Source organism: Microtus pennsylvanicus, chromosome 11 (genome assembly GCF_037038515.1).
Source record: "Microtus pennsylvanicus isolate mMicPen1 chromosome 11, mMicPen1.hap1, whole genome shotgun sequence".
NCBI classification, from domain to species: Eukaryota; Metazoa; Chordata; class Mammalia; order Rodentia; family Cricetidae; genus Microtus; species Microtus pennsylvanicus.
In genome coordinates, this window is record NC_134589.1 from 71,106,543 (window position 1) to 71,130,558 (window position 24,016).

Genomic DNA, 24,016 nt, shown 5'->3' on the forward strand with positions numbered 1-24,016 from the left:
CTACATTATGTTAGCTAGATATGATGGCTATATACCCAAAAAAGGACACTCAACAAGCCAGTACTATGGGTTACCTGGGAGAGGTATGTAAAATGAAGACTAGGGAAAAGAAGATAAAACAATCACAACTGAGAAACAGACCCAGTAATGTTTGAATGGCATGAAATGGTAACTAATATGTCAGTGTATGTTTAAAGAGGCAGTGAGAGGGCTCAGTGGGTAAAGGTGCCTGCTGCCATCCCTCACAACCTAGGTCCAATCCCTGGGACCCACATAGTGAGCAAACTGACAAGTTGTCAGCTGACCTACACACACACACGTACGCACACACACGAACACACACACATATGTTATGTAAAGAAAGGAAGGGCTGGAGAGACGGCTCAGGGACTAAGAACGCTCGTTGCTCTTATAGAGCTCCCTCATCAGGTGACTCACAGCCACTTGGAGCTCTAGTCCTAGGAGATCTGACATTCTCTTCTGACGTCCACAGATACTTGCATATGGTGCATACACTGACAAACAGGAAAACACATGCTTTTTGCTTTTTTGAGTCAGGGTTTCTTTGTGTAACAGTCCTAACTGTCCTGGAACTCACTCTGTAGACCAGGCTGGCCGCGTACTCACAGAGATTCGTCTGCCTCTGCCTCCCGAGTGCTGGGATTAAAGGCATGCGCCATCACCACCAGAATAACACAAACATTTTTAAATGATTGGAATTTTAAAAAAAGGAATCAGTTAATCAGAGAGAAAGGCTTGACTGTCAAATGGAGACGACTTTTTTATTCAAATGTCTCTGGCCTGTAGATTGCTCTACTGTATTCTGAAAAGTCTTTGTTTCCTTAAATGTATCCCTTTCTTTCTGTGTAGTAGGGCTGTGTCATCAGCCACTTCCAGAACCATTGCATGCGGCAGGCAGGTGTGTTCACCATGCACAAAGGCCCATGGCTTTCTGTCCTCCCTGCAGCAGCCCAGGCAGTTTGGGGATTGGGGCCGTCTCTGCAGGGCCCCTGTTGTCAGGGCAGCCTGTCCTCAAGCCCTGCTGCTAGCTCAGTCCAGCCCTGTTTTCTGTTTATTCCATACGTAGCTCTGACTGCCTCTTGGTTTCTACAAGAAAGTTGGGGAACCGTTACAAATGGTTTGACATGAGTTCAAGAAGTCCTTATTTTTGTGTACTCTTTTTCACAAGGCATGAAAGAATTACCGATGTCCTTGATCAGAAAAATTACGTGGAAGAACTGAATCGGCACTTGAGGTAAGGCCCGTTCCTCCTCAGCTCCAGTTATTGCACTGAGCTCTTCAGGGGATCCACCATTTAACTGTCATAACCGAGTTTTATCCAAGCCAAGAGAAAGCTGTAACCACCCAAGCCACATTCACGTGTCCAACCTGGAAGAGGACGCCCGCCTGACGAACAACTTTGGGCACCTCCTTGGCCTTGTTTGTACAGCACAGAGAGGCAGATACACAGGGCAAGCAGCCTCAGGAAAGGAAACAAATAATAGGAAGGAAGGAAAGAAGGAAGAGACGAGAGAGATCTCAGAGTTCTGTTCCCAGTACCCACCTCAGGCTGCTTTCAACTGCCAGTTCCAGAGGGAGCTGGCACCTCTGACCTCCGTTGGCACCTGCACACATGTGCACAGATGGTGTATGTGTATGTGTGTGTGTTAAATAGGGTCTGAATATGTAGTCCTGGTTGGCCTGGAACCCACAGAGATCCACCAGCCTCTGCCTCTCCAGTGCTGGGATTAAAGGCATGTGCCACTATGTCTGGCTTAAAACCTTAAAATTAGAAAGAAAAAAAAAGGCAGGGGAAGTCTGGGGTTGTGAGTCAGAGACGACTTATGTTCCATCCCCTCACTCTTCCCTCAAAAAGAAAAGAAAAGAAAAAGTTGGGTAAGAGAGGACATACATACATACATACATATATACATACATGCATGCATGCATGCATGCATGCATATACTTAAGTTCCTTAAGATAAATGCTTAGGTTTAATCGTCTAACAGAATAATTTACCTCTTCCAGTTATGGGGAAAATTAAGTGAGTTGGTGTATTAAAATGCTTACAACAAAGATGGTTTGGCTAAGTTCCTGCTTTTCTCATAGGGCTTGCTGCTATCATCAAACCTATTGTTTGCAGATTCTTTTTTTTTTAAAGATTTATTTATTTATTACATATACAGTGTTCTGCTTGCATGTATACTTGCAGGCCAGAAGAGGGCACCAGATCTCATTACAGATGGTTGTGAGCCACCATGTGGTTGCTGTGACTTGAACTAAGGACCTCTGGAAGAGCAGTCAGTGCTCTTAACCTCTGAGCCATCTCTCCAGCCCTGTTTGTAGATTCTTTACATTTTTTATAGTATAAAAGTAACTTAAAATATTACTTTTAATATTTTAAGCTGAAGCGGTGGCTAAATGGTTAGGAATACTCGTTGCTCTTGCAGAGCATCCACACAGTAGCCCAGAGCTCCAGGGGATCTAACACACACACACACACACACACACACACACACACACACACACCCCGGGCTCTTAGGTGCTACACATGTGGAGCACATATATTCATGATGGCACATATATTCAGGGCACTCATACACATAAAAACTGAATCTAAACTGGGGAGTGGTGGCACACACATTTAATCTCAGCACTTGGTAGGCAGAGGTAGGCGGAGCTCTGTGAGTTTGAAGCCAGCCTGGTCTACAGAGCAAATTCCAGGACAGCCAAGGCTGTTATACAGAGAAACCCTGTCTCAAAAAACCAAAATAAATAAATAAATATAGATAGATAGATAGATAGACAGACGGACGGACAGACAGACAGATAGATAGATATAGGTGGGACATGTTGGCAAAAGCCTTTAATTCAAGCACTCAGGAGGCAGTAGCAGGTGTGGATCTCTGTGAGATCGAGGCCAGCCTGGTCTACAGAGAAAGTCCCAAGACAAAGCTACACAGAGAAACCCTGTCTCAAAAAAACCTAGTTAAATAAATCTTTTAAAAAATTAATAAACTGTTTTTTTAAAAAGAATGTTTCAAAATGTAGAAAAGTATAAGTAAAACTTAAAAATTAGCTTTGGTACAAGACAGAAGGCTCAGCAGTTAAGAGCATTGACTGCTCTTCCAGAGCATCTGGGTTCAATTCCCAGCATCTGTGTGCTGGCTCATAATCACCTATAACTCCAGTTCCTGGGGATCAGACGTCCTCTTATGACCTCTGCAGGGATCAGGCACACGTTTAGTACAGATGTGCATGTAGGAATAAATAAAAATCTGTCTTGCAGCTAGGGAGATAGCTCAGTGTATGAGGAGCTTGCTGCACATACACAAGGACCTGAGTTCAGATCTGCAGTGCCCACATAAAATGCTGGGCACTGCCGTGTACATGTATAACCTCAGCCTTGGGGACATGGAGACAGACACATCCTAAGGACTTTTTGCCAACCATTCTAGCCACTCAGTGAGCTGGGCATTCAGTGAGAGGCCTTGTCTCGGAAGGCTTAATGGGTGAGACTGGAGAGATGGCTCAGCAGTTACGAACAGTTGCTGCTCTTGCAAAGGCCCTGGGTTCAGTTCTCAGCACCCACATGGGTGGACCACAGCCATCTGTAGCCCTAGTACCAGGAGCCCTGATACCCTCTACTGACCCCCTTAGCTGCTAGGTACACATACAGAAATACATACAGGCAAAACACATAAACATAAAAATAAATCTGAGCCGGGCAGTGGTGTGCCCGCCTTTAATCCCAGCACTAGGGAGGCAGAGGCAGGCGGATCTCTGTGAGTTTGAGTCCAGCCTGATCTACAAGAGCTAATTCCAGGACAGGCTCCAAAGCTACAGAGAAACCCTCTCTCGAAAAACCAAAATAAAAAATAAAGCTGAAAAAGAAAACAAAACAGGGTTTCTCTGTGTAGCTTTGACTGGAACTCACTCTGTAGACCAGGATGACCTCAGACTCACAGAGATCCACCCGCCTCTGCCTCCCTGAGTGCTGGGATTAAAGGTGTGCACCACATTGCCTAGCTAAAATAAATCTTTTTAAATAAGTGAAGAACAATTTAGGAAGATACCTAGTGTCAGCTTCTGGCCTACACATGTACGCACACACAAAAGTACACACAAACAAAAAAATATTAAAGGGGATTGGCTCAGTGAGTGAAGGCTCATAATCACCTGTAGCTCCAGTTCCAGGGGATCAGACACCCTCAAGCCTGATGATCTTGACTGGACATGGCAGTTGCATGCCTTTAAATCCCAGCACTTGGGAGACGGATCTCTGAGTTTGAGGCCAGCCTGGTCTGCAGAGTGAGTTCCAGGACAGCCAGAGATACACAGAGAAATACTGTCTCAAATAGGGAAACAAAACATAAAGGTTTAATATGGCTGCCAATACAGTTTTGGTTCTCACCATCTGTTATGTCAGAGCTAACCAAGTAATGGGATAGGTAGACTATTTGGAGGGTGAGATTTATTAAGGATGGGTTTGGGTTTTTTGTTTTGTTTTGTTTTGTGTTTTGTTGACTTTTAAAGACAAGGTCTCTCTGTTGACCTGATTGCCTTAGCACTCTTTCTTTAGACCAAGCTGGCCTCAGACTCACAGAGATCTGCCTGTCTCTGCCTCCCAAGTGCTGGGATTAAAGGTGCGCACCACCACTGCCCAGATGCTAGTGGTTTTTGGTTGTTGTTATTTCAGTATCAACACAAACTGAGTTTCTACCTCAGAATTCTGAGCAGTCCTGCGCCTCCCTTTCATGGAGGAAGTCAGGATTCCCCCTTCTCATTCACCAGTTGGGAACAGTCCACTGCTTTAAGTTTAGACTTATCGTGTGTTTATTCTCTCCAGCTGCACGGTTGGGGATCTTCAGACCAAGATAGATGGCTTGGAAAAGACGAACTCAAAGCTTCAAGAAGAGGTTTGTAACTTTTGCTTAAACGAAATAGAGTGACCCAAGGTTAAGAGTAGTGGTTTAAGTCAGCCTGGTGGCAGCTGGCCTGTCATTCCAGCTACTCGGAAGGTTGAACCAGGAAGATTACAAGTTCAAAGCCTTCCTGGGCTAGAGAGTGAGTTCAAAACCAGCCTGAACAACTTAATGAGACTCTGTCTCAGAAAAAGTAAAGAGGATGCCATGGTAGAGTGTTGTCTAGTATAGACGAGGCCCTAGGCTCAATACATAGTACAAGAAGAAGAAAGAGAGAGAAAGAGATGGGATGTTGGTACATCTGACCAGAGCGTCTTGTTGGGAGGAAGAAGAGCTAGCCTCAGCTGGAACTGCACAGGAGCATTTATGTCCACCTGTAGGGCTCCTAGTGAGACACCGGTCCTGAGGCAGTTCCTGACGGCCTCAGTTTATCACCTCTGGTTAATGCACCATTGGGCAGATAGGAAATGGTAGTGTTCTTCTCTGCCCACCTTTGCTGTAGTGTCATGTGCTTCCCCCTGCCCCGGAGAGCACAGACCTTCCGAGAGGCACCCAGCCCACCCTCCTGTTTTGGCCTCTAGCGAGCACAGATCCAGTCTCCCCACAGCATGGTCTTTCTCTGCTTTCTCACTAGGAAGAGAGAGAATGAAAGGACAGGAAGAAGGAGGGCTGAGGCCGAGGAAGAAGGCTTGCTGCCCGCTGCCCGGCAGTCTCCCTGGTGGACACATCTTGTCTCCTGTTAGCAGGAGGGGGGTTGCTCAGCCTTGAGGCTTTCCACAGGTAGTAGGAAGAAGGAGAGCTTTGAGAACGGGCTTAAAAATGGACACCCCGCAGCACGGAGGCAGGGTGCAGTGGGCTAGGAGTGAAGGACCCGATGAGGCTCACGTAGGCTGACTGGCTCCTTAGGGACTTTCAAGGGAGGGGCTCAGGATTGTGTGAGTTGAAAGGGGTACAAAGACAGTATTCTCAGGGGAATGTCACGGTAGGAGCCACTGCCGTTAGCCCCGGGACTCACACGTACCTTGCTTGGGAGGCAGGTCTTGGAGCCCTATGGAGGCAGTATGTCTTTAAGCCTTGTTTTAATGTCTCCAAGTTGGGTGATGCATAGATTTTGTAATTTTGTTGTAGCGACTCAGTCAGTTTACCGTGGTACAAATACCCATGAAGCAGCACTGGGAGGGCTGGAGACTTGGATGACTTCAGAGCAAAGCACTGTTCCCCAGCCAGGTGGGATGCTTCAACTGGAGTCTGAGTGGACACCTGAAACGCACTGGCTGGGGGTTTTCTTCAGCATGTAACTAACTGTAGGGAAAGATGTCCTTCAGAGCAGGGTATGGTGGCACACACCTTTAATCCCAGCACTCGGTAGGCAGAAGCAGGCAAATCTCTGAGTTCGAGGCCAGCCTGGTCTACAGAACAAGTTCCAGGACAGCAAACCCTACTCATAGAAACCCTGTCACAAAAAACAAAACACAAAAAAGATGTCCTTTAGAGAATTCGCCCAGGGAGTTGGAAAAGAGCTGAACACCTTCAGGGCCTTCGAGGTCTTTCTTAGGCACAGCTGCTGTTTAGAAAGGTCAGCCTGGGGTCTGAGGAGAACGCTGCAGGGTTTTAGAGGACCGCTCAGTGCCCCGGGATCCCTCCACCGAGGAAAAGTGGACAGATGACTTGCTTCTTGCTCCTCCTCTGCAGACTGGAGCCTGGAGCTAGAAGTAGGAGGGGTCTGCCTTCTGCGTTGTTCCGTCCCCTTTGCCTCCCATGATATCTGTTTGCTAGACACATTCATGGACAAATCCAACTTTCCTTCCCTTAAGCCACGATGACATATTTCAGGAGAGGAAGGGTTCCTCTGGGGCCTGTTTCTAATGATTTAAGTTTGATTCTTTCCTCCAAAATCTTTAATCTCCCTTGACAATAAAATATATTTCTGCTTATCAAGATACTGAAAATGGGGATCGGGGAGATGGGTCAGTGGTAAAATATTTACTCCGCAAGCATGAGGAACTGAGCCAGCATCTCCAGCACCTGGGTTAAAGCCAGGCCGGACAGCACATGTCTAGAACAGCCGTGCTGGGAAGCAGAGACAGACAGATCAGTCTCTTGCCTTGCCGGGTCAGCAAGCCTAGCCAAAGCAGCACCCTCCAGGTCCAGTGAGAGACCCTGCCTCAAAAAGTAAGGTGGGACAAGGGAGAAGACCCCACTGTCACTTCCAGTATTCACACGTGCATGTACTGGCCAGCGTGAGTGCACAGACACAGGCAACAGCAGCAAACGGCTGGGTGTGGCTGCACACAGTATTAACCCAGTACTCGGGAGGCAGAGGCAGCATATCTCTGCGAGTTCCAGGACAGCCAGTCCCTGCCTCAAAAAACAAAAGCACCCCTGGAAAGAACAATGAATTAAAAAATAAATGTTCATCATTCCTTTGTATGCCATTAGCATAAATAGTCTTTATTTTACAAATTTTGGGCCTGATTTTTTTAATTAAAGTGAGAGCATACCATACAAACTTTCCCTCTACTGGTATAAGTATCTTCTCATTAAAAGCTATTGTAACCGCCAGGCAGTGGTGGCACAGGCCTTTAATCGGGAGGCAGAGGCAGGCAGATCTCTGAGTTCCAGGACAGCCAGAGCCACACAGAGAAACCCTGTCTTAGAAAAAATAATAATAATAATAAAATTTTTAAAAAGCCTATTCTAAATATTTGGATAATAGCAGATTTCTGCTTGGGGCTCCTGTAGTAGTGACTGTCTGAACTCTAGGTTTTTTGTGTGTGTGTATGTGTACATAAATTATCACTCACATGAAACATCAAATAACTGGTTTTGCAGTATGGGGGGAATGGGGACGTTACAGAAAGCTAGGCGGATGTGGCAGAGGTTTTACTACATAGATGTCTGTGGAAGTTTTTTTTTTTTAATTTATTTATTTTTGGTTTTTCAAGACAGGGTTTCTCTGTGGTTTTGGAGCCTGTCCTGGAACTAGCTCTTGTAGACCAGGCTGATCTCGAACTCACAGAGATCCGCCTGCCTCTGCCTCCCAAGTGCTGGGATTAAAGGCGTGCGCCACCACCGCCCGGCGATGTCTGTGGAAGTTTGCACCATGCATTTCCTATTTAAACCAAGCAAGTAAAATAGCAAACATTAAGATGCATTGTAAATTGTGTAGAATCTAAGTAAATGTCAGCTCTTCATTTGGACTGCAAGATTAATTCTGATGTTAAAAAAATGTAAGAAATCTTTTTTAATCAGCTTTCAGCGGCAACAGACCGAATTTCATCCCTGCAAGAAGAACAGCAGCAGCTGAGAGAACAGAACGAATTAATTCGCCAAAGAAGCGAAAAGAGTGTGGAGGTGAGAGGGGGACCTGACGGCTGGGCATTGTTCTCATGCACACCACACACCGTCTCTCGTCTCCAGCTGTAGCTGCCCCTTGGCATCATGGGGAAAAGCTTAAGTCTCTTGTATAAAATGACACCGCTGTCAGAGATAGGCTACGCATCGCAGGTCCTTCAGGATGCTTTAATGTGACTTGTGGAAGGACTGAAGAGATGGCTCAGCCGTTAGGAGCATTGGCCATTCTTCCGGAAGACCCAGGTTCAATTCCTGGCACCCACATAGCAGCTCACACCTGTCTGTAACTCCAGTTCCCTGGGATCTGACACCTTCACACCAATGCCTATAAAATAAAAATTAAATAATTATTTTTTAAAAATTGGAAAAAAAAATACAGTGAGCTAGGGAAACGGGCCACCCTGGCTTGTCTAGGGAAGAAAGTCTGCGTCTGTTGTGTGCAGAAGGTGGTCTTCACTATCCCCACCCCTGGTCAGTGAGGGCACTGGTGCAAGGCCAGCTGTGACTTAGCTCTGTCCCAGTCTCCAGAATGTACAAAGGGTGTCCCTACCCATGTCATCACAGGCCACCTGGATCACTTAAGACTTCTGAAAACGCCAGCCTTTGTACTCCAGAGTTCCGGTTTGGCTCAGTGCTGAGTAGGCTGTCATTTTGTCCCTGGTTCCATGGCTTCTTTCTCCCATACTCCCCTGGCACGTTGTTCCTCCTTTGCAGCAGGTGCACCTGGCCGTGTGTAAGGCTGATGGCTCAGCTGTAGAGATGAGGTCTGAGTCACCACAAGTCCCCAGTGCTAGATAAAGCTGGCAGCAAACACCGTGTGGTAGATGGAGTACGAGCCTTTCCCGCCAGGATTTCTTGTCCTCTTGTAAATAAAATTAACTAAACCATTACCCAGCCCAATTTGTTAGCCACACACCTGTGATCCTAGCGTGCAAGAGGCAGAAGCAGGAGGATCACAAGTTCAAGTACACAGAGAGACCCTATTACGTAGCCATACGCAGATGTATTGGCCTACTGGCATCTCTCATCTTTCAGGTTGTTATATCTTTAAGAGTCATCAGATATATGGCTGGCTCAAGATTCATCATGTTTTAAAGGTAGAAAATTAAGTCAGGGGTGTGGTGCACGGCTTTAATCCCAGTACTTAGGAGGCAGAAGCAGGAGGATCTTGTGAGTTCAAAGCTAATCTATTTTACAGGGCGAGTTCCAGGACAGCCAGGGCAACAGAGAAAAACTGTCTCGGAAAAAAAAAAATTGTGACATATTTTGAAATGTATTATCGCTAGTTGACTTTCCAAGAGTGAGTCGTTCTTGGTGTTCTCGTGTGATTCAGATAACAAAGCAGGACACCAAGGTTGAGCTGGAGACTTACAAGCAGACCCGGCAGGGCCTGGACGAAATGTACAGCGATGTCTGGAAGCAGCTGAAGGAGGAGAAGAAAGTCCGACTGGTGAGCGGGACCCAGCATCCTTAGCGAGAGTCCGTCAGCTGCCTTCCATACTACATCAACCTGCTTGCACCTGCTGATGCTCCTGGAGAGACAGAAACTGGCCTTTTTAGTTCGCGTTTACACTGCAGTTCTGTGTCATTTGTGTTTGTGCCCAATGGATGAGTCTTTTCTAGAGGCTGTTATGAGACCCGTCTGTCCCCTCGGTCATAGGCTCTGGCCACTTCACTCTGCACTGTGGCCGCGGTTCCTTTCCAAACCTAGTTCTCCTGTGTGCTTTGTCTTGGCTTCCTGGGATATATGTGGGGCACCGTGCTCTGAGGTACCCAGGACAGAAAGAACCATTTCAGGATGGTGGTGCCTGTGCCGCGGTAAAGTCCAGAGCATTCGGAAGCTGTCCGACCCTGTCAGGTCTCCTGGTGCACAAGTCAAGCATTCCTGCAGGACCCTGGCTTCTGTTTTCCTTTTGGGAACAACCTGGCTTCATGTTGCCAAGTCAGTGTTCTGTTGACTTGATGCAGAGCTAGTGTCTTGGTACTGTACTCCCAGCAACTCAGGAGCTGAGGCAGGAAGATTATGAGTTAAAGGCCAGCCTAGGTTACATAGTTAAACTCTTTCCAAAACTGAGAAGAGGGAAGAAGAGCAGGAAGAAGGAAAAGGGAAGGTGGGAGGGCCAGAGGAAAGAAGGCAGGCAGGCAGCGTGGAGGAGAGGATGGGCGTAAGGAATCCTGTCGGGCCTTTCTCCGTCTCGCAGGCCTGCCCTGTCCTGCAGGGACTTCCCCTCAGCTAAATATGACACTGCCTCTTTCTCAGTAGACTCTCCTCGTCCATGTCTTTAAAGGAACTAGAGAAGGAGCTGGAGCTACAGATTGGAATGAAGACTGAGATGGAAATCGCCATGAAGTTACTGGAGAAGGACACCCATGAGAAGCAGGACACGCTCGTCGCCCTCCGCCAGCAGCTGGAGGAAGTCAAAGCAATTAACTTACAAATGTTCCACAAAGTTCAGGTGAGAACTGGCCTCAGGTCTGGACCGCTGCCCTCAGCTGCCTTTCAGCGCCGTCTTCCTGCGGAACACGCAGACAAGCCTGGTCCTCAGTCCTCGTGCTATTGCAGTGTTTTGGATGTTTTGCTTGAGCAGGTAGCCCTGGCTGACTCAGAACTCACTACATAGATCAAGCTATTCTCAGAGTTCTGCCTGTCTCTGCATTCTGAATGCAGGAACTAAAGGTGTGCACTGCCATGCCTACTGCATATATTCATTTTTAAAGGTTTGTTTTTTTATTTACCTGTGTACATTTATGACTTTGTGAGTATATGCGCATGTGCGTACAAGTACCTGAGGAGACCAGACACACCAGATTCCTTAGAGCATTTGTGAACTTCCCAGCATGGGTACCAGGACTTCTTTTTGAACCATATTTTAAGTTTTTACATTTTTTTCAGGTTTGGCCCATTAGAGACATAGTAGTGTGTGTTAGGAAACCTGCTCTAATAATCTACTAGGATGCCTTTGAAGCATGGAAGTGTATCTGTAACACGGTAAGCCTTGCAGACCAGCAGGCTTGCTCTTGGCAACCACTCAGAGACCCGGGCAGGGCTGCAGCTTTGCAGGGCACTGTTCCTGCGTCTGAGCAGGAAGAGGAGAAGGAGCTGTCTAAACCAGCCAGACACTTCCTGTCTCAGAGTGAGATGGAAGTTGTGTACGCTGCCTCTGGTGTTCTCCCTGGGGGACAAGTTGATCATCTTAGCTGCAGGGCCCTGGAAACTCCATCTTTTCTGGGCTACAGCCAGATAAAAGAGAGAATATTTGTTGATGGGCACATAATTGTCTGTCTGTAGTTAGCCCCAAGATTGCTGCTGGGAAGTTCTATCCAGGCCCTCCTCAGAGGCCACAGTCTCTGGCTGGTGACCAGTAATTCCCCAGCAGTCCACATGACCCGTGAGCTGGAAGCCAGCTGTCCCTCTCACATGGACCCACCACAGCCTGTGATGCTGCAGGAGGAAAGCGGACTCTAGAAAAGAAATGAGTACACTGTCTGAGTGGGAACTGCCAAGACTGCGGCCCCTAGCAGTGGGCTTTATTTCTGCCTTCTGAGAGGACACTCGTGTCACCCAAGGGTCACCACCATCCTTGGCCACATTCTGAAGGAGTTCAGGGAGTGTGTCCTTCTAGAAGATAAACAGCTTTGGTGGCCAGCCTCTTGCTGGTGTCAGTTTGCCAGGCTGGCATTTGTAATAGGAACCGTGGTCATAAGTGTATTTCATAGCAGATTCCTGACTCTTTGGCAGCGTTGTCACCTCTGTCACAGGCTCTGGTCTTTTCTTTCCCTCCCGTGTGTTTATCAGGGAGCCAGGTTCAGTGAATGCACTTCTGCCTCTTGTTCACCGCTTCTCACGACCAAGTCTGGATGTGTGTCCGTGTCTCCCTGTTTTTATCAGATTTCAGACAGATCATCTGAAATCCCAGACTTATAAAGGGAAGACTTGGGTCTGATTTTCACTAAATAGGACTGCATACATGTAGACAACTGCTCTGCCACGGATCCATCCTCCAGCCTGCATGAACTGGTCTACAGGGCCTTGGCTGTTTTCCGAGACAGGGTCTCTCTGTGTAGCTCTGACTGTCCTGGGATTTTATCAGACTGACTTAAAACTCACAGAGATCTGCCTGCCTCTCTGCCTCCCAAGGGCTGGGATTAAAGATGTGTGCCACCACACCTGCCATAGAAATTTTTAAAATTAAAAATCAGCACAAGAGAGCTGAGTGACAGAACATTTGCCTAGCATGCAAGAGGCCCTGGGTTCCAGCCCCAGCATTGCCCCCCCCCCAAAAAAACAAAGGAAACATACACACACACACACAAGAAAACTGACTCATACCTGTGACTATCACTTAATCCCTGCATTCCTAAGAATGGGATGGAGGATCACAGACTGGCCAAGGCCAGCCTAGGCTACATAAGACCCTGTCTCATTGCTGGACGGTGATGGTGCGCCCTTTAATCCTAGCGTGGGAGGCAGAGGCAGGTGGATCTCTGTGAGTTCAAGGTCAGCTTGGTCTATGGAGTGACTTCCAGGACTGCCAAAGCTGTTACACAGAGAAATCCTGTCTCAGAAAAACAAACAAACAAACAAAAAAAGGACCCTGTCTCAAACACACACACACTTACAGAGTGGAGTGGGGGCATTGCGAGAGGAGAGGACCTGAGGATACAGACAGCTCAGGGATAGCATACTTTTCTAACACCATGCACACACACATGTGGAATCTCAGAGTGCAGACAGCTCAGGAATAAAATGTTTGTATATTCTTCAGCATCAGCCAAAAAGAAAAAAAAAAACTATTTTGTGTCCCTCAAATCCTGGCAAAAGTATTTCGTCTCCAGGGAAGCACACTTCCCCATTTAGCATCAGAAGGCAGATTCCTCTTAGAGCTGCAACATGTCCTGTTTTGGTGACCTTTCTTTGTGTGTAAGTGGGATATGGCTTCATTTCACTGCAGTCTCTTGGTGCTGTGTTCTTCCAGGTCTGAGTGTTTCTTAGTTTCCGGTTCTTTTCTCTTTGAGCATGCTGTTTGATCAGTTCTATCCTGAGTGTAAGCTTGGGCCAGAAAAATACAGTCTGTGGGAGGTCCTCCGGACTTCCTTCTGCAGCAGCCTCTCTGTAGCCTTTTATCTTACAGTACATCTCTTGTGACTACAGAGTGCTCCCTCCTGCTTACTGGGACTGGGTAACTGTTCTGCTTAAAACTGGGACAGAGTGAGTTTCACAGCTATGGCTGTGGAACAGCCCTGCCTCTGACTGGCTCTTTAGCCCTCAGTCAGTCTCTTCTATGCTGAGCCTCCCTCTTTATGGGAAACTGAGGCTGACAGTGTCTCCCTTGAGAACCCTCCAAGGGGTCATGTGAAGTGGCAAGTGTGCCCAGGCCATGAGGCTGCTTAGGAACAGAGACCACACTGACTGCAGCAGGCAGACCCCAGCTCCTGCCTCTTTGCTTTTCTTTGCGTAGCAGAGCTGGAGCCTTGACCTGGTTTGTCCAGGGCTCTAAGGAAGAGCAGCAATTAATGAAATACTCTTGCGAGTGTTGCAAAGTCTCTTAACAGTGAGGCCTGTTTGTAATGCAGAGACGTGGAGGAGGGCAGGGCATCTTACAGACCATCTCCTTGGTTTCACAGAATGCAGAGAACAGTTTACAGCAGAAGAATGAAGCCATCACTTCTTTTGAAGGAAAAACCAATCAAGCAATGGCAAGCATGAAACAAATGGAAGAAAGGTAATCCCTTCCCTGGTAGACAGGGCATCTCTAGAAGGTTCTGGGTAATTCCTTCCCTGGTAGATGGAATATCTCTAGAAGGGTCTGGGTAATTCCTTTCCTGGTAGACAGGGCATCTCTAGAAGGGTCTGGGTAATTCCTTTCCTGGTAGACAGGGCATCTCTAGAAGGGTCTGGGTAATTCCTTCCCTGGTAGATGGAATATCTCTAGAAGGGTCTGGGTAATTCTTTCCCTGGTAGACAGGGCATCTCTAGAAGGTTCTGGGTAATCTCCTTCCTGGTAGACAGGGCATCTCTAGAAGATTCTGGGCTACTTGGGCCTAGAAACAACCACAGAGTCCCACTGACAAGTACATACAAATTGGGGTGACTGTCCTTCCTTGGCCCACCCTCTGTCTAAGAAAAGCCTGGGCGCACCAACCAGCCTGGCCTAAGCGCTGGCCAGTCAGCCAGGCTTTCGGCCACTGCATCAGAATGTCCTCCCAGGCTTTGGAACTAGACAGAGTGGATTGCCACTGTCACATTCAAATATCAACTTAGTAGTGATCAGAATAGAGTTCCAGGGGCTGGAGAGATGGGTCAGCAGTTAAGAGAATTTACTGTTCTTAGAGAGGACTCAACTTCAGTTCTCAGCACCCACACTGAGTGACTCAGAGTGACCTCCAACTCCAGCTCCGTGAGATCTTCTGGTCTCTGCAGCCTCCAATACACACACACACACACACACACACACACAATAATTTTTTTAAAAAAAATGACAATGTCCCAAAAAAGATATGCATAAATGGCTGCTTTTGGGGAGATGTGATGCCATCCCATAGAGCAAAGGTGTTTGGGTTTTGATTTTTGTTTTTTGTTGTTTTTTTTTTGGTGGGGTGGGGGCGAGACAGGATTTTTCTATGTAGCCCTGGCTGTTCTGTAGACCAGGCTGGCCTCAAACTTTGAGCTTCACCTGCTTCTGCCCCCGAAGTGCTGGGATTAAAGGTGTGCGGAACCACTGCACCACTACGCAGGAAGGCGGTCTTTTCAACAAATAGCCTTGGGAGAGTTGGTCCTCCGTCTGCAAAGCAGTGACTCTCAGCCACACCTCCAGCCTGACAGAACAGCTGGCTCAAAGGGCATCGTAAGAATCTAAACTAGAACTGTTTAGGACATAGGGAACTCTGTGGCTTTGGGGTAAGCAATGAGATTTCTTTGTTTTTTTTTTAAATATTTATTTATTTATTATGTATACAATATTCTTTTTTTTTTTGGTTTTTTTTTTTTTTTTAAGTTTTTCGAGACAGGGTTTCTCTGTGGTTTTGGAGCCTGTCCTGGAACTAGCTCTTGTAGACCAGGCTGGTCTCGAACTCACAGAGATCCGCCTGCCTCTGCCTCCCGAGTGCTGGGATTAAAGGCGTGCGCCACCACCGCCCGGCTGAGATTTCTTTTTGAGATACCATAAAAGCATAATTATGTCTTAGTTGGGGTTTCTGTTGCCATGAAGAGACACCAAGACCACAGCAACTCTTTAAAAAAAAAAAATTTAATTGGAACTGGCTTACAGGTTCAGAGGTTTAGTCCATTATCATCATGGCAGGAAGCATGGTGTCACACAGGCAGACATGGTACTGGAGAAGAAGCCAAGAGTTCTACATCTGGATCAGTGGGCTGCAGGGAGAGAGAGACAAGACACTGGGCTTGGCTTGAGCATTTGAAAGTCCAAAGTCCACTCCGAGTGACGCGCTTCCTCCAACAAGGCCACTACTCCTAATCTCTGTCAAGTAGCACCACTCCCTAATGACCAGGCATTAAATTTATGAGTCTGTGGGGACCATTTCTATTCAAAATACCACAACCTATAAGAGAAAAACTTGGTTGTAAGCAGAGTTTTTCTGTGTCCCAGTAGCCACTCCCAAATAATAACACAGAGACTTATTTTTAATTATAAATGCTTGGTCAATAACTCAGGCTTGTTACTAGCTAACTCTTTTTTTTTTTTTTTTTTTTTTGGTTTTTCGAGACAGGGTTTCTCTGTGGCTTTGGAGCCTGTCCTGGAACTAGCTCTTATAGACCAGGCTGGTCTCGAACTCACAGAGATCCGCCTGCCTCTGCCTCCCGAGTGCTGGGATTAAAGGCGTGCGCCACCACCGCCCGGCTCTAACTCTTACATTTTAAATTAACCCATATTTCCTATCTACCCTCTGCTATGTGACTTGCTACCTATTCTCAGTACAGCAAGTTCATCTCCTCTCCACGTCTCCTCCTGACTCTGAGACTCCTCCCCTTTTTCTTCAAACTCATTTTTTTTTTGTCTGCAAGTCCCCCCTAACCTCTACCTGTCCAGATATTGGCCAGTCAGATTCTTTATTAACCCAGTCACACAGTGACACATATTCACACAGTGTAAAAGAATACTTCATACTTGATAATTAGACTATATCAAAATTCTAAATTTACTGGACAAGGTGTCAATAGCCTTTAATTCTAGCACTTGGAAGGCAGAGGCAGGCAGATCTCTGAGTTCAAAGCCAACCTGGTCTACAGAGTGAGTTCCAGGACAACCAGGGCTACAAAAACCTTGTTTCAAAAACCAAAAAGAAAAACAAGTAATAATAGCAACATAATAATACTTTAAATTTTCATCATATGAAACATGACTAAAAGAATTAAAAAGTTTTTGTTGTTGTTTAGTTTTTTGGTTTTGTTTTGGTTCTGTTGTTGTTGGTTTGGGGTTGTTTTTTTGTTTTTTTGTTTGTTTTTGGTTTTTGGTTGTTTTTTTTTTGTTTTGTTTTGTTTTTGTTTTTTTGCTTTGGATTGGTTATTTTGAGACAGGGTTTCTCTGTAGCTTTGAGGTCTGTCCTGGGACTAGCTCTTGTAGATAGGGCTGACATTGAATTCACAGAGATTTGCCTGCCTCTACCTCCCCACCCCCCCACCCCCACCCCAGTGCTGGGATTAAAGGTGTGCACCACCACCTAGCAAGAATTAAAAGAGTTTTTATGAATTTAGAGGAAATTTGCATATAGCTGACAATGAACCTATGTTAGGCTATGTAAAGAACTCTCAAAATAAAAAAAACGAGCAATTCAACTAAAAACAGACAAGGTGTCAGGGATGGCTCTGCAGTTAACAGTGCTTGCCGTGGGAGCTTGAGGACCTGAATTCAAATCCGTAGAGCCCACATGGCCATGTGCAGTAGCAGATGCCTATAAAAATGGAGTGCCTATGGCAAGATGGAAAACAAAAAAGCACAGTCCACGGAAGCTCGTAGACCAGCAAACCCTGTGTACACAGTGGCAGTAACGGCCTGTCTCAGACAAGATGGGGAAGGACAGGCTGGCTCCAGGTTGTCCTCTGACCGCCACGTGTGCACTGTGGTAACGTGTGCCGCACACACCCCAAAAGGCGAGAAAAGCAGACAAAAGGAAACGAGTGGTGAGAAAAGACTGTGGCAGGAGGATCACAGACTGAAGGCTAGCCTGGACTGCAGCTAGTTTCAAACTAGCAAGACTTGGTCTCAAAAAGAAAAGGTGGGTCAAGACTTGAGCATGCTCTTCAGCAAGAAGGATATGTGTATGGCAGATAAGCAAATGAATAAGTGGAGCCATTAGCGGGGCAATGGTGGTTCATGCCTTTAATCCCAGCACAAAAAAAGAAAGAAAAGAAAGATGGAGCAGCATTCCTGTAAATTCCCGTTCAGGTGATAAGCTGTGCATGGTGGCGCACACTGTGTGTGGTACACACTATGGCTGTGGGAGGAAGATCATACGTGTGTGGTGGCGCACACCTGTGTGTGGTACACACAATGGCTGTGGGAGGAAGATCATACGCGTGTGGTGGCGCACACCTGTGTGTGGTACACAATGGCTGTGGGAGGAAGATCATACGTGTGTGGTGGCGCACACCTGTGTGTAGTACACACAATGGCTGTGGGAGGAAGATCATACGTGTGTGGTGGCGCACACCTGTGTGTGGTACACTCTATGGCTATGGGAGGAAGATCATACGTTTGAAACCAGCCTGAACTAGGTAGCAAGTTCAAGGACTGCCTAAACTGCAGAACAAGACCCTATCTCTGAATGAATGAATGAATGAATGAGAATGAATGAATGAACCAAAGAGGAGGGGGGGAGGAAAGGAGGCAAGCAACTCCAGCCAATAGTTTTGAGACTGAGAGGTGGCCCTTTCCCTACAAAGACTGAATGTGTCTGCTTGGCACTGCCTTCAGGTTGCAGCAGGCGGAAAAGGCCAGGCAAGGGGCGGAAGACCGGAGCCACAAGGTGCAGCAGGAGCTCAACGGGAGGGTCAGTGCCCTGCAGCTCCAGCTCTCCCAGCTGCATGACCAATGGTAAGGAGCCGGGCACCTGCAGAGATGAGCTTGAGAGGACAAGGAAGTGACTTCCCGCCTTTCTTCTTCAGGAAGAGTAGGACATAGCCAGTCACCCAAACTTGCTTCACAAACAAGAACAGCGGGCAGGCTCCAGGGGCCACCTGTGTCTCCAGCCCCTCCTAGCTGGTGAAAGATGAGTCAGGATCCAGCCAAGCTCACCCCTGACCTTGGTCACTCTCTCCCCACCTCCCACCTCTTTGGTATCTTCCTATCTGCTGAATGTGGGCTGTGAAAAGCCAGGCAGATATTGAACTTTCTTGCCACTCAGGTCCTTGTATAATCCTCAGTGTTTCCTCTCATTGATGTAACAGCCAAGCATGTACCTGGCAGCTCCTGGTCTTTTGGGGGCCCAGGTGACCCTGCACGGAGAGGCCAGGTTTCACTCCATGTAAGGATTTTAATGTCTATGTATGGCCATTCAGGTGGTTCCCCTATATCTTGTATGACAGATTGTAGGTCTTCCATGGAAATCTCCCACTGAAACTAACTCTAGTTCACTTTTGGGGAAACAACAGCTCAGGTCTAGAGAAAGAACTGAAATCAGAAAAAGAACAAAGGCAAGCTCTCCAGAGAGAATTACAGCGGGAGAGAGACACGTCCTGCCTGCTCCAGACAGAGCTGCAGCAAGTGGAAGGACTGAAGAAGGTAAGGCAGCAGCGTGTGGGCACAGCCCTGCACCTTCTCCAGAACCTCCTGGGAAGGCCAGTCTCTCCCGTGCCTCTGTGTGGGAGGTGGGGTCTGGAGCCCTGTGCCCACCCCCACAGGGCGTCTATCCTAAGAGGAGATGGCGAGGGGTAAGCCATGGAGTCAGCCAGATGGGCCTGACAGTGAGAACCAAAGGCAGAGAGGAGCTGGAAAGAGCAGATAGAGAATTAGAGGTCCGAGAGAGCCAAGCCACCACTCACGCACAGGGCCAGGGCGGGGGGGGGGGCTTTACAAGTGATCTTAAAACCAGCTACTGTGTGGAGACCTGGTGCTGTACACAGGACCTTCTCCCAAGAGGTTGGCTGGCCATTCTTCCCAAAGCTCAAGTCATCGCAGGAGGCCGGCAGAGCCAGACCCTCTAATCATTCCTATGCTCCCTTTCCTTCTGGCGTCACTTCCGGTCTTGAGTTCCCAGTGTCACTCTCAGGAATGTCCTGGATCCTGTGAGCAAGAGAAGTGGGGTGTTGACCTAGTGGCATCCGTGTAGAAACAGACCTCTCAGGAAGGTCAGCTGGCAGCAGTCTGCTGGACTGAGCCTCTGGCTCCCAGACCTCCTGACCCCGCCTGGGCAACAAAGCCAGATGTGCACTGCCCTCAGCACACCCTTGTAACAAGGCAGCTGTCAGAGTGTGATTGCTCTTGCGGGGAGCTCCAAGGAAAAGAAGGGGCTTAGGAGCCAGGCCAATCTCAGATGGTGGGGGTGGGGAAAGGACTGGGCATGAAAGAACCTAGAAAATGGCTCTGTCATTGAACATGCCCACCTCAAAATACTTAATCCACATTTAAATTCTACACACTGAGCCGGGCAATGGTGGCGCATGCCTTTAATCCCAGCACTCAGGAGGCAGAGGCAGGCGGATCTCTGTGAGTTCGATACCAGCCTGGTCTACAAGAGCTAGTACCAGGACAGGCTCCAAAACCACAGAGAAACCCTGTCTCGAAAAAAAAAAAAAATTCTACACACTATAGCAAGCTTTTTTTTTGATTGCCAACTCACAAATAACAACACAGAAACTTCTTGTTAATTATGAAAGCTTGATCTTTAGCGTAGGCTAGTCTCAACTAGCCCTTATAAATTAAATTAACTCATTTATACTAATCTGTGTTCTGCCATATGGCTTTACCTCTCTTCCATCTTCTATCTCCTGTTTCCTCCCCATGTCTAGCTGGAGATTCAACCTTCTTCTTCCTAGAGTCCTCTCTGTCCCTGGAAGTGCTGCCTAACCTCTTCCTGACTAGCTGTTGGCCAGTCATCTCTTTATTAAACCAATCAGAAGGTACCTTGGCAAGGACATATCTTCCCAGTGTAAACATATATTCCACAACAGCATTCCGCACAGCAGGCTTGGTGACGCCTTCAGTGGAGCAGGTGGAGCACAGCTCCCCACTGTCACCCTCAGCAGCCTGGGGAGTTGCTGTCACCTTTTTGTCTTGAGACAGGGTCTTACTGTATTGTTCTGGCTGGCCAGAAAGTTTATGTATAGAGCCGAGTGACCTTGAACTCACAGAAATCTACCTGCCTCTGCCTCCTGGGATTCAAGGTGTGTGCCACCATGCCCAGTTCTTTCATCTTTTAGAGACCTTGACTTAGACAAATCCAGAGTTTGGTGAAGAAAAGAATTCCAGGACTAGCCAATACAAAGCAATTAGAATTTTATGAAAGGTCTTTTAGATCACCAGGCAGTGGTGGTGCACTTCTTTAATCCCAGCACTTGGGAGGCAGAAGCAGGTGGATCTCTGTGAGTTTGAGGCCAACCTGGTCTACAAGAGCTAGTTCTCATAAACGGAGACTGTTTCCCAGCTGCCCAGACCTGGATAATCACACAGAAACTATATTAATTACAATACTGTTTGGCCAATGGCTCTAACGTGTTCCTAACTAGCTCTTTGGTCTTAAATTAACTCATTTTTATTAATCTGTGTATCCCCACGAGGCTGTGGCTTACCGGTGTCTACTCTTTCTTTCTCTGTTCGGATTTCCTGCCTGGCTTTACTCCGCTAAACCATTGACCAGAACAGCTTTATTCACTAACCAATAAAAGCAACACATATACAGAGGGACATCCCACACCAAGTTCTAGGACAGCTAGGACTGTTACGCAGAGAAACCCTGTCTAAACCCCCCCCCCAAAAAAAACAGTCTTTTAGAAATACTTTACTATTTTTTTTTTTTTGTTTTTCGAGAAATATTTACTAAATGTATTTATTGTGTGTGCACAAGTGAGGTCAGAGGACAGCCTTACCAGTTTTCTTCTTTCACTATGTGGATCTTAGAAGTCAGTCAATTTTTCAGACTAGGTGAAAAGTGTCTTAACTCACTGAGACATCTTCCTTGCCCAAAGACTTTTTTTTTCTTTTTCTCCAAAGATATTTTAAAATAGACTTTATGGCAGGTAGTGGTGGGTGGCACACACCTTTAATCCCAGCACTTGAGAGCCAGGAGTTCAAGGCCATCTGATCTACAAATCAAGGTCTAGAACAGCTAGGGCTACACTGAAAAACCAAAAGAAAGAGAGAAAGAGAGAGAGAAAGAAATGCTAAAAGACTTTAGAGACATGGATGGCTTAGCAGATAAAGGAGCTAGCCTCTAAACCTGAAACCCGCATGGTAAAAGGAGAGAACAGATTCCTGAGGGCTAGCCTCTGACCTTCACATGTATGTGCCCATACTCATGCACTCACATGCAGACACACAAATATATGTAAGAAAGAAAATTAAAGGCACTTTTGAAGCAAGCCTTCAAAAAGTTGGTCTATATACATTCCAGATAGCTGTGGAAGGAGTGAGTAGTGTTTTGTTTTGTGATAGGGTCCCTTATAGTCTAGGCTGATCTTGAACTCGGTATGTAGTCTTCACCTCCCAAGAGCTAAGATCACATACACACACTACTGTATCCAGCCCAGATAACTGTGCTTTTAAAACCCAGCCTTTGGTAGACAGGCAAAGCTTTGCTTGTCCATGGGTAACTGGTTTTGGTTTCCTTTGGTTTTTCAAGACAGGGTTTCTCTGTGTAACAGTCCTGGCTGTCCTGGAATTTGCTTTGTAGACCAGACTGGCCTCGTACTCACAGAGATCGCCTGCCTCTGCCTCCAGAGTGCTGGGATTAAGAATGTGTGCTACCATCACTCGACCTTTTTTAAAATAATTTTTTAAAAGATTTATGTATTATGTATAGTGTTCTGCCTACATGTCTGCCTGCAGGTCAGAAGAGGACACCAGATCTCATTACAGATGGTTGTGAGCCACCATGTGAATGCTGGGAATTAAACTCAGGACCAGAGCAGCCAGAGCTCTTAACCAGCGCTGAGTTTTGGTTTTTAAGACAGGCACTATATAGACAGGATCTCACTATGTAGACCAGGCTGTCTTGGATCTAACAGAGATTCATCTACCTCTGTGTCCCAAGTACTGTGAGGTATGTGCCACCAGGAACAAGTGCAGGGTAACACACGCGCGCGCACACTTCTGGCTTTTGGTTTTTAGCAACAAGTTTTCTCTGTGTAGCCCTGTCTGTCTTGGAACTAGGTCTAGATCAGGCTGGCCTCAAACTCAGAGATCTGCCTGCCTCTGCCTCCTGAGTGCTGGGGTTAAAAGTTTTTGCCTCCATGCCCAGCCCATGTAACTGTTCTTAATTGGCCTGAAGGTATCTCATCCCTCTCCTGCATCATTGTATCCAGCTTAGAGCTGCTTGTAGTTGTTGTTTGAGGTTTCCTGGAGCTCAGGATGGTCTCAAACTCAGTATATCATCTGCCCCTAGCTGATACAAAGTTATCTATAAGAGAACCCTCTCTTGGGTGCTATTCATCCAACAAAACTATTCCTTTCTTCTGCAAGGCATTCTGATCTCCTGACCACACCGGTTACTAAACATTTAAAAAGGAAGATGTAGTTGTGTGTGACATGTGGCTCGTCTATTTCAGGAATTGCGGGAGCTCCAGGATGAGAAGGCAGAGTTACAGAAGGTCTGCGAGGAGCAGGAACAAGCCCTCCAGGAAATGGGGCTGCACCTCAGCCAGTAAGAGCCACCCACGTGCAAGGCTGCATCTGTGCACTTCCAGGCCTGGTGCTAGAAGAGACAGCTAGGAAACCTCCCAGCTGTCCCTAGGTGACCTCCCAGGAAGTCAGGCCTTAGGAGGCAGCTGTGTGACTCCTAGTCCTTTGAGAATTCTTTTCTCCTGTGACCAGATACCAGTGGTCTAGCACCTGGCAGGGCTATCAGAAGAAAAGTTCCTCTTGCTCCACCCATGACCGGAGCATGGAAGAATTGTGACCTTTAACAGCCAGGATACATGTGGCTTTAGAGATGGGAACCAAGTGAGAGAAAGCTAGAGAAATTCAAGATGAATGAGGGTGTGCATACTGAACCTTTTGTTTTGTCTGAAAAGATAGAAGGTCTCCTATTTTTTTTTTAAAGAATTTATTTTTATTATTTTAAGTGTGTGTGTGGGGGAGTGTATATTCACATAAGTGTTGATGCCCTCAGAGGCCGAAGGCATTGTGTTCCCCGGAGCTGGAGTTACAGGCAATTGTGAGCCACCTGATAGGGATGCTGGCAACTGAACTCAGGTCTCCTAGAAAAACAGTGAGAGCTCTTAACTACTGAGTATCTCTCCGCCCCCAAGGTTGAGATACTTTGTTGTACAAGCATGGTACAGAGATTGTTTTGAGACAGTCTTCCTGTGTCTCTCAGGCTCTAGCCTTGAATGGGCTGGAGGGTTCTCCTTGGGTTTATACCTGAAGCTCCCTTCTTCCTGTCCCCACGCTGGATGGACACAAAGCAGTCAGACCCAGTGGTTCTCAAAGATGGCAGTGGTTTTCTGACTCTGGGGATGTCTCGGTGGTACCATCTGATCTAGTTTTGGAATCCTAACTGGAGATGGTCAGTCACCATGTCCCTCAGAGCCAAGCTGTGTGGCTGTGGCAGAGTTAGGTGTACAT

General features: G+C 47.0%; 1 protein-coding gene across 1 annotated transcript in view; it reads left to right on the forward strand.

Moving 5' to 3' along the window:
- Window positions 1-24,016, forward strand: part of Rufy1 (RUN and FYVE domain containing 1) — a 48,543-nt gene that overhangs the window by 16,701 nt on the left and 7,826 nt on the right. Inside the window, exons 7-15 of the mRNA XM_075992772.1 lie at window positions 1,190-1,255; window positions 4,850-4,919; window positions 8,178-8,279; window positions 9,613-9,729; window positions 10,568-10,735; window positions 13,905-14,002; window positions 18,212-18,331; window positions 18,889-19,018; window positions 22,999-23,093. Coding sequence (XP_075848887.1) covers window positions 1,190-1,255; window positions 4,850-4,919; window positions 8,178-8,279; window positions 9,613-9,729; window positions 10,568-10,735; window positions 13,905-14,002; window positions 18,212-18,331; window positions 18,889-19,018; window positions 22,999-23,093 — 966 coding nt within the window. The remainder of the gene's footprint in view (window positions 1-1,189; window positions 1,256-4,849; window positions 4,920-8,177; window positions 8,280-9,612; window positions 9,730-10,567; window positions 10,736-13,904; window positions 14,003-18,211; window positions 18,332-18,888; window positions 19,019-22,998; window positions 23,094-24,016) is intronic.